Consider the following 15500-nt stretch of genomic DNA (forward strand, 5'->3'; position numbering starts at 1 on the left):
AGTGATGGTTGCTGGAAATGTTCCTCTGTACCTCTATGGAGATATTCCATTAAAAATCAGCTGTTTCCAGCTAGAACAGTCATTTACCACATTAACAACGTCTAGACTGGATTTATGATTCATTTAATGTCGTCTTCATTGAAATAAAACAGCTTTTCTTTCAAAAATAAGGGCATTATTAAGAGACTCCAAATTTTTGAACGGGAGTGTAGATAAATAGATATTTTTTACAGTGCAATCAAAGAGGTGTGAAGCTGCTTTTTTTAAAAAGTCAAGATCAGTCTTGGAAACCACCCAGTTTGCATATAAATCTTGCTAATAAATAATGATGGACTCCATATTCAAGCTGGCGCTCTGAAAATGTGCCCTGTACAGCGGCGCACTGAGGAAAAAGCGCAAAAATTCGGTTGTCAGAAAAGTGTTCAAAGCTACAATATGGCAGACAGGCGTAAATCTGCATCCCGCCCTCATCTGCCCCACAACCTCGCCAATCAAAAGCTGCTAAACCGCAGTCTTCCGGGTCGTTGAGTTAAAGCGCACCGGCTCCAGTGCGCGCCGCTCAGCCGAGGAGAGATGGTGCTCGGAGCGGCGCTGCTTCGGGAATTTCTGAGGAGCGGATGAGATGCCGGGGAACATGAGCAAAGACGATGCCTCGAGCCGGAGCGCATGTTTGACGTTCACCATAGACAACATCCTCAACCTCAAGCGGCAGGACGGCGGAGCTTTAGGAAGTTTAAAGGAGAAGAGGGCCAGTGAATGTAAAAATGATTTCCAAGCGCCGTGTGAGGAGGTGTGGGACGTCCGGAGGAGGCTGGACGGAGGGTCACAGTCTGCAGGTAACTCAAATGCCTCTTTGTTTACAGGTGTTAAGATGATGCGAAGTGAGAAGAACACGTTAAGAAGGTCCAGATAGATTAAAAGCGGGTGTTTATTTGAGTAATTGTAGGAACATGTAGAGCTTATGAGCGCGAACTGGAAGTCGGGGTTACACACAAACGCACTTTGTTCGCAGAAAAACATGAGTGTATTTTTTGCCTTTGCTGTTGCATCAATGCATATTTTGTGTCTCCATTCACAGCGAAGCCCAGAGCCCATGGAGACACACCGCCGGTGCCCGCTGACTTCTGTCCCGGGGCGCCGAGTGCGCACAGCGCCGAGGACGCGCCCAAGCAGCAGCAGAGCACCGCGGTCAAGAAGAAGACCCGCACCATCTTCTCCAAGAGACAGATATTTCAGCTGGAGGCCACTTTTGACATGAAGAGGTACCTGAGCAGCTCGGAGAGGGCTTGCCTCGCCAGCTCTCTGCAGCTCACGGAGACCCAGGTGAAGATCTGGTTCCAGAACCGCCGCAACAAGCTGAAGAGGCAGCTGTCCACGGACACGGAGGGGCCGCTGGCCGCCGAGCACTTCTCAGAAGCTGGGAAAAACGTGCAATTATCGACTTTTTACAAAGACAGCAGCTTGCTTGGCGGATGTTTATTACCCATGCCTTTCCCCGTCGTGTACCCGAACGCTGCGCCTTACATCTACTTCTCTAATAGCGCCAAATACCTGGGCCTGTTTGATGGAGACTGACAGAGGACACTCCGACACACAGGGCGGCATGAAATAGGACTGACAAGGATTTTTCAACTTTTTTTTTTTTTTAATTTTGAAAAATGTTTCCAACTTGTAAACATATCAACCAATCCAAGGCATGCATGAGGTCCTTTTGTATCTCCCCAAATGATTTCTATTATTATTGTTATTATTATTATTATTATTCGATATTTATTACTCCATTTTTAGTGCTTGGAGAACTTCTGACAGGTTTTTTTTCTCATCAAAAGGTGCATGAATTTTAATTTCTCTGAACAGTTTTGCTTTGCGCAGTACTGTCATCTAAATGAATGTACACTAATGCTGCAATAATTTGTCTTCTTTTGTGTCCCTTAGAGCAACACTTCATTCATATTTATATGGCCTTATTATTATTGTTGTCCTTGTTAAAAACTTTGACCGTTTGTTTTCACTCGACCTTTCATAAGACTGTTAAACTGTGAATGCAGTTACATAATGACGATGATGACATTTGCAATAAAATGTGTAATATTTGCGATTTTTTTTTAAAGGTGTATTGATTTAGACTTAAAATGTCGAGTAAAAAAGTAAGGTATCAGATTATTTTTTAAACTCATAACTCTTATTGTGTATTTTTTTAGGGTTAGTGATAAATAAACTGAATATTGATCTGTTGGTTTTGAACTTTATCAGCTTTAAAGAGCAAGAATAGACCCAATAGTGTTGCTGAAAGTGGAAAAAGGCAGTTTTCATTTTTTTATAGCTGTGTGATGAAAGAAACTACTTGGTTTAACAGACAGCTGAATCATTTTACACAAACAATACACTTCATTGAGTCATGTGTGACTGAAGCTGAGCCCCAACAAGTTTATTTTATGCATGCAGTTTAAATGTAAATACACCTGTAAGGTATTTTTTTATGTTGTTAGCATGATATCCTGGTTCAGCCTGCTTTGTCATTCTCAATAATTCACAGAAAGCGTTAAGCGATCTTCAGCAAATCTCAGATCTTCACTGATGTTCAGTTAAAAGTCTCAGGTAAATAGCTTTTTGTTGCTGCCTTTCCGATTCATTTACACATTTTTAACATCAAACATTCATGCAGATTTACGTCTCTTGGAAGTGAATTTAGATCTAGGAGTAGACGAGGAGTTTCCTTGCTTTGTCAGAGGCCTGTAGTCACTTTCCACTACTTCATGGGTAACTTTGAACGGTTTGTTTAGAGGCCAGATGAATGATGCATCAACTAGAAGACAACTTTAGATTATAGCCTGCATAGGAATACATTCAGTGAATGTTATAAATGCAGTGCATGGCAGATAGCATGAGGTGAAATTCTTGTGGCATTATTTTTAAACCAAGGACAAAAATGGTCATGTCTTTGTAGGATTCAGATGTGAAGCATTAGTAGCATTTCTGCTAACAAGTTAAAAAAGAAGAAAAAATAAAAATAACCTTGAGATTGGCACAGATATTTTTGTACACATTTAAGTCATAGTTTTTGCTCAATTGTGTTTACTCTCTTAACACACACATACATGTGTATATATGTGTGTGTGTGTGTGTGTGTGTGTGTGTGTGTGTGTGTGTGTGTGTGTGTGTGTGTGTGTGTGTATACATATATATATATATAAATATATATGTATACACACACATATATATATACATATGTGTGTGTACATATATATATATATATATATATATATATACATATACATACATACATACGTGTGTGTATGTATATACGTATATATATTAGGGGTGTAACAAAATTTCATGCCATGAAATTTCGCGAAAAATAAATGCCGAAATAAAATTGAAAGACGCACGAAATAAAAAACGCGAGGGGGCGCTGCGCACCACTGAGACTGACGATTTTTGACCCTCCTCGCCTACCGTAGCAAAAGACTCGCTTCAAAATGGAGAAAGACGAGGTTGAGGGATTTTGTTTTTTTTTCAAAGAGCATTTATTTTGTACTGATGCAGCATTATTTTTTGTATGTCTGCATAAGGAAGAAAATAAAGAAAATGAGATTTTTGCATAACTTCCTACTGCTGGGGATTTTCTTTAATCTTTATTTCGTATCATGAGTATTTCGTATCGTGAGCCCTGTTTCGTATTTCGTATCGTTTCGTGAGTTGACCATTTCGTTACACCCCTAATATATATATATATATATATATATATATATATATATATATACACACACACACACGTATGTATAAACATACATACAAATGCACATATAACACACATATATACACACATGCACATTCAAATGCACTCATGCTAAAGAAAACAGGACTAGAAACCATTACGTCATTCATAGTTAGTTACCAATTTAATAAGTAAAAAGCTAAACATTAACTCCTGTAAACACCTGCATAGGCCCCATCTTCATCCTTGTAAAAATCATGTTTTTATACTGCATTTTAAACTGGTGTATACAGTTTAAAACCATAATTAAAAAAAACAAAACATTTTTATAAGTTTATAGCTTACTGCAGTAAGATACACATTTCCACACCACATGAGCTAATCGGAGCCATTTATATAAAATGAAAACTTTGCCATTTAGGTCGCCTGAAGGAACTTAATCAAGTCGGATATCATGACTAATATTATAAAAAGTGATACATATCTATCCTCAACCAAACTTTTATTTAAAAAAAAAACTGAATGTTTCTTTTACATCTGGGAAATCTGCTCAAATAAAAGAAGCACTTGGAGTTTTTCTAGCAGGTGACCAACACACACTCCCCAGTAGCACTTTCTCTTTGTGGTTGGAGTGCATGAGTGTAGCTGGGTATTGCTCCTCTTCAGACCGCGTGAGGGGAAATAAGAGAAATATGCATTTAGGTAGACTTGCATCAGTGCTTCTCGAAAGGTTTTTCCTAAAGGGCCCAGCAAGCTGCACTTATTCACTGTTTCCGGGTCACTTCCCCCTTCAGTGCTGGAGCCTCTCTCTGCTTTCTCCCTGTCACAGCCATTCAAGGCCCCGTTGCCGTTAACCTGTTCACTCACCCACTTAGTCTGCCTCCAAATCTGCTGTTTTCTCTGCTAAACTCCTCTCTACCTTTGGTGTGCATGCTAAATTGTACTGTATCACATCATACACACACCAGTTGTTGCTCTGATGAAAGGTTGAGACTCAGTTTTTTGAGGCTGTTATTAAACTGTCAAAACAGAGAAGAAGGAATAACCCTTTTTCTCTATTTCCCCACGCTGTTTTTCTTATTTAAATGCAGATAGAATTGTACATATCATGCTAATTCTTGTTTTCCATTTTGTATTTTACTTTTGTGTTTTTTAATAAATTCAAATGTACTTCTGCTCAAAAGTTTGGGCTCATCCAGACAATTTCATGTCTTCCATGAAAACTCACACTTTTATTCATGTGCTGACATAACTGCACAAGAGGTTTCTAATCCTCAATTAGCCTTTCAACACCATTAGCTAACACAATGTAGCATTAGAACACAGGAGTGATGGTTGCTGGGAATGAGCCTCGTACACCTAAGTGTGTGTATGGAATTCCTTTCGCTTTGCTGCAGCAATCGACTGGAATTCCCTCCAAAAATTCTTCGCTTCCATCACTTCACACGTTTAAGGAAAAGCTGCAGCACACCCTAGCTGACCACTGCAAATGCTGACTGTTTTGCCAGAGTTGCTAGCATTAATTTAGGGTGTGTTTAATCTCTGTTTGAACACTTGTGTGTCCTCTTTTGCATATGTACTGTTTATTTGTTCTTTCTACCAGGCGATCACTATAAATGAGGAATTGTTCTCAGCTGATCTTACCTGGCAAAATGAAGACTTAATGTAGATATTCCATTAAAAATCCGCCGTTTCCAGCTAGAATAGTCATTTACCACATTAACAACGTGTGGACTGGATTTCTGAGTCATTTAATGTTATCTTGTTGAGAAAAAAAATGGACATCTGTAAGTGACCCCAAACATTTGAACGGTAGTATAAGTTAATAATAACCTATAACATTTTGCATCTGCCGTTGTTTTTATTTGCATTTTGTCTTGATTGTTGTGTTTCCTTCTGGGTTTTGGAGTTTCTGTCCAAACACTTTGCTAACCCTTGCTTTTAAAAGTACTTTATAGAAAAAACTATAATTCGAAAACTAAATAGAAATGTTGATGAGTTGGTTGATTAATCTCCGTGACACAGAAGGGTTTTCACACTGAAGTATACTATTTTACTGATGAACCTTTCCGGGTATACTGCTCTTAACGTAATAAAATATTTGTGTTTAACTTGTCTGGTGTGTTTTCTACAGTTTTCAGATCCAGCCCATCTCGAGGCAGCTTTCAGAGTAATTGTTCGTCATTATAAATCCATCCTGAGAATGCACAAAGGGAGCTCGTGGCAAAGCAGACCGGTTTTTCAGTGTCGAGTGGCCATAGGTTACTGAGCAACAATTCGTACATTCAGTTCTAGCTGTGAACACGAGCAGCAGCAAGTATCTGACATTGAAATCTCAATCTCTAGAGATGACGGTAAACATTCAACATGTCAGCCTCCTGGAGACGAAGACTATAGATGATCCTTTAGCTAAAACACACGCAAGCAAAAGGCACCAACTCCCCCCCTCTGTGTTTCAGATGTTTTAAAATTACTTATCCGAGCTTAATAGGCATGTTTAAACATGAAACTGAAGGGAAAATGAAGCCACAGAGGTCGGGTCACATCTCCATATTTGCATGAGAAAAACTCCCACCACAATCATTCAGTGCCACCACATGATCACTTGCAATTCGGGATCAGCGATTTCAAACAATAGCGCTCAACATTCATACATTTAACGCGGGATTGAAACCATGTGCTGAGTGGGTTACTGATGGTCAAACTGGAGGAACATGTTGACAGCTCTAGATGGCTTTGAGCTGCACATCAGCACGGAGTTATGGTGCCAAACTCGAAGCTCTGTTTTTGCATAGATTAAAAAAAAAAGTTTGTTGCCACTGCTGGCAGTTAGTCGATTGCATGTATTAAACTACCTCACTGTCATCGATGGACCTTAATTAGTGCATATGGAGTCTGGGCTTTGGCTGTCCTTTTGATCAGGTTGAGATTTTATTGGCTTTTTCTTGGCCTCTGACAGACGAGGCTTTGGGGTTGGCAGGCAGCTCGGGGCAGACTGAAGGCAGCCGGTGGGGTCATTTGAACCTTGTGGTTGCAGAGCAGAGTGCTGAGACACAAAAAGCCAACGCTGCGTTCACAAGCGTCCGACAGCGGGAGAGTCAGGAAGTCTGGCGACTGAAAACCCCACCCTCGCCCTCCGCACCACCCCCTCGATGACACGCTCCAGGACAGGCCAGCGCTCCTGCACACAAACTTGCACTGCCACACTCGCCAGGACATTGACTAATTACATTCATTTTCTGCTGTCTCATGCAAATTTGAACCCGAACTTCACCCTGTTTTACCTCGACCTTTACACCGACCTGAAGCTAGTGGTCATATTTACAACTTAAACATACAATCTGAGGCCCATGTGAGTACTAATGTCAAGTCACAAACAAACAAAAGAAACAAAAAGGCTGTATTAAACCAGAAAGACAAAATCATGATTGTTAGCATAACTTAATAAACTCTTAATGTTGTATTACTAATATTAATAAACACAGGGTAAAATATCTGGAAATAAGTGTGTTGATTTGTAAAGAAAACAGTGAATATTATTTAAAATAAAACAATGTAACAGAAATAATATAAATAGCTTGCATTTTGACATTTTCATTTGTGTAGCTAAACTTAGCTAACTGCAGAGGTATTTGACTAAGGCTGTGTCCAAAATGGCATACTAACGTACTACATACTCAATGAGTACATACTGTATACTACGTTCTATAAGTATGATTAGAATGCCAACCGTTCACACTGTAGTATACTACTACGTTTCCCATGATGCATTTCAAACCTCCAACGACAAAAACCGGAAGTACGGCTATCAAATATTTCGGCTGAATGCCGGCTTCAGGTCGATTTTACGCTAACAAACAGTCGCATAATTAATGTGGCAATTTCAAGCCGGCACTCCTCATGCAGTTATTAGCCAGATTATGCGAATTGTTTCAATTGTAGCTGCAGGCTACTGGAGGTAGCTGCTACTTGTTCTGTATGCAAAGCGAGCTGCTGCAACTAGCTGCTAGCATTCAGTAGCACGTTGTGAGGCGTCTGACAAATTTAAAACGTTGGTCAGAAAACGCCTATTTCTCAAATCTGTGGGGTGATTAGGATGACTACTTAACCACATAAAATAAAATTCGCCCGGGTCCGGCCACATATCCCACGGAGGCTTCCATTTCAGTGGGTAGCTCGCAAAGCATTATGGGGCGGTTGAGTATGACTAGTGTGGTCACCGCGCATACTTAAAAATTTTCCAGAAATAGTATACATCTGGGTATTTGTCGCATACTCAATCTTTTCATACAATCTAATGTGAACGCACGACATACTTATTTTGACGTCACACTTAGTATGAGTCGTACGTTAGTATGCGATTTCGGACACAGCCTAAATGTCATGTTTACAGAATGTAAAAATTGGAGTCCACGAGTACAAACACAGCATAAAAAAATCATATATTACTCCTTTATTTTAGGGCTTGCTAACACTTGGTTGTAGGATTTGGAATATAAACGTAACATCTGTTGATGACGTCTTTAACTGATTTGACTTCAATCAACATTAAAACCTATTCACTCCACATGTTATATTACTAATGTGCCTGACTTCGCCATGTATTTACAGGTACAAACTTCAATCTACAAGTTCATAAAATTAAGCTCACCACAATATTTTTCAAGTACGCCTTAATGGAAGATTCAGTGTGTGTGACTTTAACTGGTTAAATGAAGGTTAAATAAAATTCTAAAAAAATCACATTCCAATTCAAAAAACTACTCACACAGTTTACTCACTTAAACAGAAGTGTTTATTCAGATGTATGTTGTGTTACATTGCTACCAAAGCTCAGCTATGTTCTCTTCCTGACACTATTACTCCTGACATCTAGTTTTCTTTGTGACAGCTACGTTGCAGTAAAATGATTTTCTTTATTCCACTACCTTAAATCCTTTATTACAAACTGGCTGCAGTCTAGCAGAACTTACATGCGTCTCCTTTTACATTACACTTGTTCAGACTTTAGCAAAACATGAAACAATCGTGAAAAAAACAGTAAATGCAGGACTCGTTCTAAATCAAAGCAGTCACTGCTGCAAGCCTGAATCTGTTCAGTCTCACTAATGCAAAACATTCTAAAAATATTTTTAAAACGGTGACTGAATTTACTGACAAAAACGTACTAGATGAGACTCAGAGGGAAGAAAAGCTCAGATGACTGAAAAAATGTACAGCAGTTGTTCTTAGCTACAGTAGTCCACCTTCAGCTCTGTGTCTATATTAGGTGAGAGGTTCAGGTACAGTAACACCACATGGTTACTAATGTAGTGCTACCATAGACTTGGTGTATCTAAAGTTTTCCAAGTTTCTGAGGCTGTTCTGACCTTAAACTTGGGCTTTTATTCTAGACCTCTCTGATGTACAAATGAGTTGAAGCATTACCTTTAAAGATCATGGGACTATTTTCAACTTTTATCCATCCATTCAGTATCTATACACCATTTAATCCTCATTATGATCACCCTAAATCAGCTGGACTCTATCCCAGCTGACTTAGGGTGATGGCAGGGGACACGCTGGACAGATCATCAGTCTATCACAGGGCTACACATAATAGAGACAAACAATCACACTCACATTCACACCTACGGACAATTTAGAATCACCATTTAACCTCAGCATGTTTTTGGACTGTGGGAGGAAGCTGGAGAACCCACGCATGCACAGGGAGAACATGCAAACTCCATGCAGAAAGATCCGGGGAAGGCTGGACGGCAACAGTGCTAACCATCGAGCCTTTCAACCGTTGTGAATAATTTATTTTGTAACTAAAATCAAGCAGAGTGTCATGTAATCACCAGATGCAGTTTACTCACAAGTTTTCAGCACAAAAGCAGTTCTTATACTTACCTACAAAGATTTATTAAGCATTGATGAAAAAGATTTTTTGATGAAGGGGTGTGTTATTATAAAAACAGCACATTTTACCTCGTTCTCCTGGCATCACTCAAAAACTGGGTTTTCGGCTGAGGCTCAGAGGGTGGTTCCTTCAAAGAACTCAGTGGCATTGCACTCTACAACATAAACAACACCCCATTCATTAAGACTAGTAACCTGATAGTGACCACAGGGATCAGGATCCTCCCTCCAGCCTTTCAGAGGGCTTATTGATCCATTAATTTCATCGACTTTAGCGGTCTGCAGTGACAGAATGCCTCTGTAAATCTGAATGGGGGCTCAGGGATTACAATGAACAGATCTGATGAAAGGGTCTTGCATGGGTGACGACGACATAAATAAAGCCAAAGGTCAGCTATCTTTCTCTCTCAGGGACTGGTCTTCCGTGTCAAGGAAAATCTAATCTCATCTAAAAATCCCCCCTCGTGACAAATATGTCATAGCAGTGGAAAGCAGCCAAATGTAAGCATATGCTCTTTACACTTTGGAAATGTTGGACATACAGTAGGGGAGAACATTTTCCATGAGAGGAGTTGAAGCTACCAGTAAAGACATTGAGGTCATATCATTTGTGTTTTCGGGATTGCAGATGTAAACTTATGTCTTACAACTAGAAGATCCCCGGTTCGTGTCCCGGCCTTCCCAGGATCTTTCTGCATGGAGTTTGCATGTTCTCCCTGTGCATGCGTGGGTTTTCTTTGGGTTCTCCGGCTTCCTCCCACAGTCCAAAAACATACTGAGGTTAACTGGCGACTCTAAATTGTCCGTAGGTGTGAATGTGAGTGTGATTGTCTGTCTCTATGTGTAGCCCTGTTATAAACATGTGACCTGTCCAAGGTGTCCCCTACCTTCACCCTAAGTCATCTAGGATAGACTCTAAATGAGAATGAAGCGGTGTATAGATAATGGATGGATGGCTGGATTGTAGATCATTTTGCAAATTCTGTCTCTATAAGTTTCACCTTTAATGGAAATGGTGTGTGCAAACATTGCAGGGATGATGATCAAAAGATACACTACCATTCAAAAGTTTAGGGCTTATTAGAAATGTCCATATTCTTAAAAGAAAAGCTGTTTATTTCAATTAAGATAATATTAAATTAATCGCACATACAGTGTAGACATTGTTAATGTGTTAAATGACTATTCTAGCTGAAAATGGCTGATCTTTAATGGAATATCTCCAGAGGGGTACAGAGGAACATTTCCAGCAACCATCACTCCTGTGTTCTAATGCTACATTGTGTTAGCTAATGGTGTTGAAAGGCTAATTGATGATTAGAAAACCCTTGTGTAATTATGTTAGCACATGAATAAAAGGGGGAGTTTTCATGGAAAACAAAAAATTGCCTGGGTGACCCCAAACTTTTTACTGGTAGTGTACATAAACACTTTTTGCAAACTAAACTTATCTTGATAAAGGTGCCTTTTTTCTTTGGAGCTTTTAATTCTAACACACAATCTTCATCAGTAGACTTGTCCATTTCTTCTGAGCATTGTAAGGATTTCTCATCCAATGTATGTTCATAGCATAACTATTTATTTCAAATATTTCCTTCTTTGGGCCTTGGACAGTTCAATAGGGGAAACTATTTGAGACCTGCAGAGGGGAAATCTCTTTTCAGTGGAACTGCAAAAAAAATATGCCAAAACGTTTTGTTACCAGTAGATTTATCTTTACCATGTACTATATTTCATGTGGAATCTTACACTGAAAAGTAAGCATTTTCTCAAATAAAAACAGACAAGTGGTCAGTTTAAATCCAGGTCAACAGCAGTAAATACAGACAAGTCCCCATTCAGGCCAGGTTAAAGGTAAATAAACTCCTCGAGTCCATCACGTAATGTGCTTACCAGTTAAGCATAATGAGCCATCTTTGGTCATTAGAAACTAAAAATTATGAACTCTGTGTAGCTATTGCTTCATTTTTCACAGTTGGAGGCAGTCTACAGCCTGTGATCAAAACAAGGACAGTTAGGAAGTCATACTAATGACTTAATGCATTGCAATGAATGTAGCTTTAAAATCCATTTCATTCATTGCTTACTTTGTTTTGTTTGTGTTTTTGACTTTCCTCATTCCCTTATCATCTGTTTCTTGTACTGTCACATTCATTCTCTCTGAGAGTCTGTAAAATCTTACCACATCTACTTTCATCCTGCCTCGTCTTAGTAGGACACATGATGGAAGGTCTGTTGTGACCACGCAGGACACTTCATATAACAGATGTAGGGATGTGTTTGAAAAGCATTGTCTCCAGGGATATAAGACCATATTGTGCTTCTGGATTTGCTGTGACATCCTTCTGTGTATGAAAACAACAGGCCATGTCATAAGATAAAAAGCCCTGACCTTTGAGGGCACTGGTCTGGCCTATTCTGTCATTTGATCCAAGATCAGATGCCTGCTGTAAGGAAAGTTTGAGCAGCAGTAAGAGTGAAAGCGACCATGGTTATAAAATCATTTAATGAAGTAGAATATGGAGAAACTGTGCCTTAGCACCAGAATTGACTGGCATATAAAGTTGTCCCTGTCTTTAATATCCGTGTACATGCTCTCAACAAAAGATCCACCAAAATCAATAGTACAAGTTAGAGGAAACAGATACTTGAGACTAATGGACATTGGGAATTGCGGCTGATGGGTGCAATGGGATGAAATTCATATAGATACGGACATCACAGGCCAGTGGGCTCCAAGGGCCAAGACGAGGTCACAGGTTGCTTTGACAGTCTACCCTCTCTTAATGGAACCTTATCGACTGAATTGGGAAGAAGCTACATTGACTAACATGAAACAGGGAGGCACAGAGTCTGTGAATCCTTGCGCTGAAATAAATGTTTGTATGGGTGGTTATACATGTGCACTTTTTATGTGTGTGACTACAGGCATATCAGTTTCTTAGCAGTCCTGACGGATTCTTTTTCTGATCAATAGCAGGTTATTAGATGTTCAATAAAGCCTTTTGATGCAAAGGACCAGGATGGTGTGCACTTGAAAAATCCTAGATTATGTTGTTTTTTTTGTGGCCTCTTTTTGCATAAATAGAAAAGATGCTGTGAATTATCCAGTGTGATTTCTCAGCATGATCTGCGGGTTCTATAATTCATGGAGAATCATGTTTTCATGTTGCTTCAATCACAGTGAGGCCTTGAAATTTGCTTTTCAGTCAGGATAAAGTCATGAAAATGAGGGTGTAAACAGCAAAAACACAAGGGCCTTACCTTTTTACCTGGTAAGTCCCTCAACAATCAAATAAACGGGACAATATTAAAATGCTACACTTCTGTTCTAATCCAGTATAGTTTCATTTCCTGATAGGCCATATACATAAGCCACTGTCAAGTGCAGAGAATACAATGCAATGTTCTGCTGAGAAACTTTGGGTCCTTATCTTCATGTGAATGTTACTTTGACACTGTTGTAGACCAAGCACACATCAGCATGGCAACGACACTCTCCATTCACATCTCAATTCACGCACCTCCAGGATGTACCAAAACAAAGCTGATGTACAGCGCTAGCAAACAACAGAACCCAAAGAATCCTTTGCCAATGTCTTCTAGCCTTAAGCTAGAAACCACAGGACAGTCTCAGAGGTCCGATGCCATGGTTTGACAGGCCATTGTCATCGGACCTCTGATGCCCACTGGGGCCTACACAATATTAACCAGTAGTTTTGATGTTGTGGTTGATAAACACTACCATTCAAAAGTTTGGAGTCACCCAGGCAATTTCATGTTTTCCATGAAAACTCCCCCTTTTATTCATGTGCTAACATAATTACACAAGGGTTTTCTAATCATCAATGAGCCTTTCAACACCATTAGCTAACACAATGTAGCATTAGAACACAGGAGTGATGGTTGCTGGAAATGTTCCTCTGTACCCCTATGGAGATATTCCATTAAAGATCAGCTGTTAATAGTCAATTACCACATAAACAATGTCTAGACCAGGGGTGGGCAAACTTTTTGGCTCAGGGGCCACATTCACTTTTGAAATTCGACAGACAGGCCAGACGAGCATCAGATGGTTGGAGATTGTGCAAACTAATATGAATTACATGTTAAAGACAATACTGACAAAGTAAAGAATACTCACATTCAGTTCCAGTGTCAACAGTGTTGTTGGTCTCCCTTTTTTGCCAGAGCATCAGAGTCTGGTGTCAAAGTTTCTTCAATAAACTTCATGAACTGACGATGCTGAAGCCCTCTCCTTCATATAAAGTTAACGAGTTTTACGACTGGCTTCACGACATGATCAAGATGCAAAACAGACTTACAGAGCGCTTCCTGATGGATCATGCAGTGTAGGAAAATCACATCCAGCTCAGGGTTTTCCTCCTTCACCTTACCCTGGATTCTTTTCAGCAGCCCGACGTTATTTCCTGTCGACTTTGGCATCCATCTGTGGTGACATTGGGGAGTTTACACCAAGACAGCTTCATCCTCTGGATGACCCAGACACCCTGTCCTACAGTCCTCTCCACGTGTTTTCCCCTTAATGGATTCCATGGTCAAAAATTCCTCCGTTGTCTCAAAATGTTCATTAATCCCTCTAATAAAAATTAAAAGCTGAGCAGTGTCTTTTATGTCATTACTTTCGTCCAGGGCTAAGGAATAATGTTTCAAAAACTCCCCTTCTGAGAAAAGCTTACGAGCCTTTGCTATTTTGAATGCTAGCAAATAACTTGCCTTCGTGTTTGACTCTTGAATCGTAGTTTGCAGAAAAAAAAACGCGTTTTGCTGAGTCTGTAAACGAGCTGCCAGCCTCTGACCGTAGCTGTCCGTTCCTGTGCTGACTGGATGCTAGCGTCGTTAGCATGCTTCGTCGGCTGATATTGTATTCTTTACAAACCGCAACGGTTTCATTGCAAATGAAACATACAGCCTTTGAACGGACTTCAGCGAAAAAAATATTTAGTAGTCCACTCCTTCTGAAACACTCGACACTCACTGTCGACTTTTCTTTTCTTTAATCCATTCACTGTTATGGCAGGGCTCAACGCAGCTGCAAAGTAGAAGAAGAGAAAATTAACCAACAAAGGTCACTTGTGTCTGGAGCGCGCCATCTAGTGGTGTCAACAGAAACGACGGGTACTGCAAGGGAAGGGCAAATGAATGTGGTACTGTAATTTCGTCAATTCTAATATTGACAAAATGATTTCGCAGGTTGAAAAGCCCAATGTGGCCCGGAGGCCGTAGTTTGCCCATGTCTGGTCTAGACTGTATTTCTGCTTAATTTAATTTTATCTTCATTAAAAAAAGATTTTCTTTCAAAATAAAGACATTTCTAAGTGACCCCAAACTTTTGACTTGTAATGTATGTAATTTATCATCTCAAATATATAGTCAGGCTATAATAACAGTGTAAATCTTGCACCCTGATCTATAAACACATTACTGGTCAATTACATTTAGGCCTAAGTATGTCAAGTCACTGTTTTTGGGATGCAAAACTGTGTGTGTGTTTTTTTACTGGACAGCAAAACCCCACTCTTAGAAGAAAAAAAATCAATGTAGAGGAAACCATGAGACTTCTATTGTTTATTATTCTTTTCTGACCTATTTATCATCTCTCAGCACATTAGATTTATGTCGTCCTGACAGCTGGTTTGAAAACACTGAGTTAGATTAGAAGAGCTAAAACTGTTGAAGCATGCTAAGGAGTGATTACACAATCAATGACATTACTATAAGTGCTCCTTTGTTTTATTATGAATTGTAGTTAATGGAAAATGTCTACTGGCCAGATACGTGAAGTAGCAATCAAACAGAAAGTAAAATACCTTCGATGTGCATTTATACATCGTGCTGACTCAACATGGGAAAGTGG

General features: G+C 39.6%; 1 protein-coding gene across 1 annotated transcript; it reads left to right on the plus strand.

The window, feature by feature from the left end:
* Window positions 1-566: 566 nt before the first annotated feature.
* Window positions 567-2058, plus strand: LOC110962698 (homeobox protein HMX2-like). Its single transcript, XM_022210705.2, has 2 exons — window positions 567-836; window positions 1079-2058. Exons 1-2 carry the CDS (start codon window positions 623-625, stop codon window positions 1573-1575), a joined length of 711 nt encoding a protein of 236 aa, XP_022066397.1. The 5' UTR covers window positions 567-622; the 3' UTR covers window positions 1576-2058.
* The last annotated feature ends 13442 nt before the right edge of the window (window positions 2059-15500 follow it).

This window comes from Acanthochromis polyacanthus, chromosome 23 (assembly GCF_021347895.1).
Source record: "Acanthochromis polyacanthus isolate Apoly-LR-REF ecotype Palm Island chromosome 23, KAUST_Apoly_ChrSc, whole genome shotgun sequence".
NCBI lineage: Eukaryota > Metazoa > Chordata > Actinopteri > Pomacentridae > Acanthochromis > Acanthochromis polyacanthus.

What these genes read in the sequence shown, in the direction of transcription:
- LOC110962698 (XM_022210705.2), top strand. Translation starts at nt 623, where the DNA reads ATGCCGGGGAACATGAGCAAAGACGATGCCTCGAGCCGGAGCGCATGT. An exon ending in CGGAGGGTCACAGTCTGCAG is followed by an intron (nt 837 to 1,078) that starts GTAACTCAAATG and finishes CTCCATTCACAG; the next exon opens with CGAAGCCCAGAGCCCATGGA.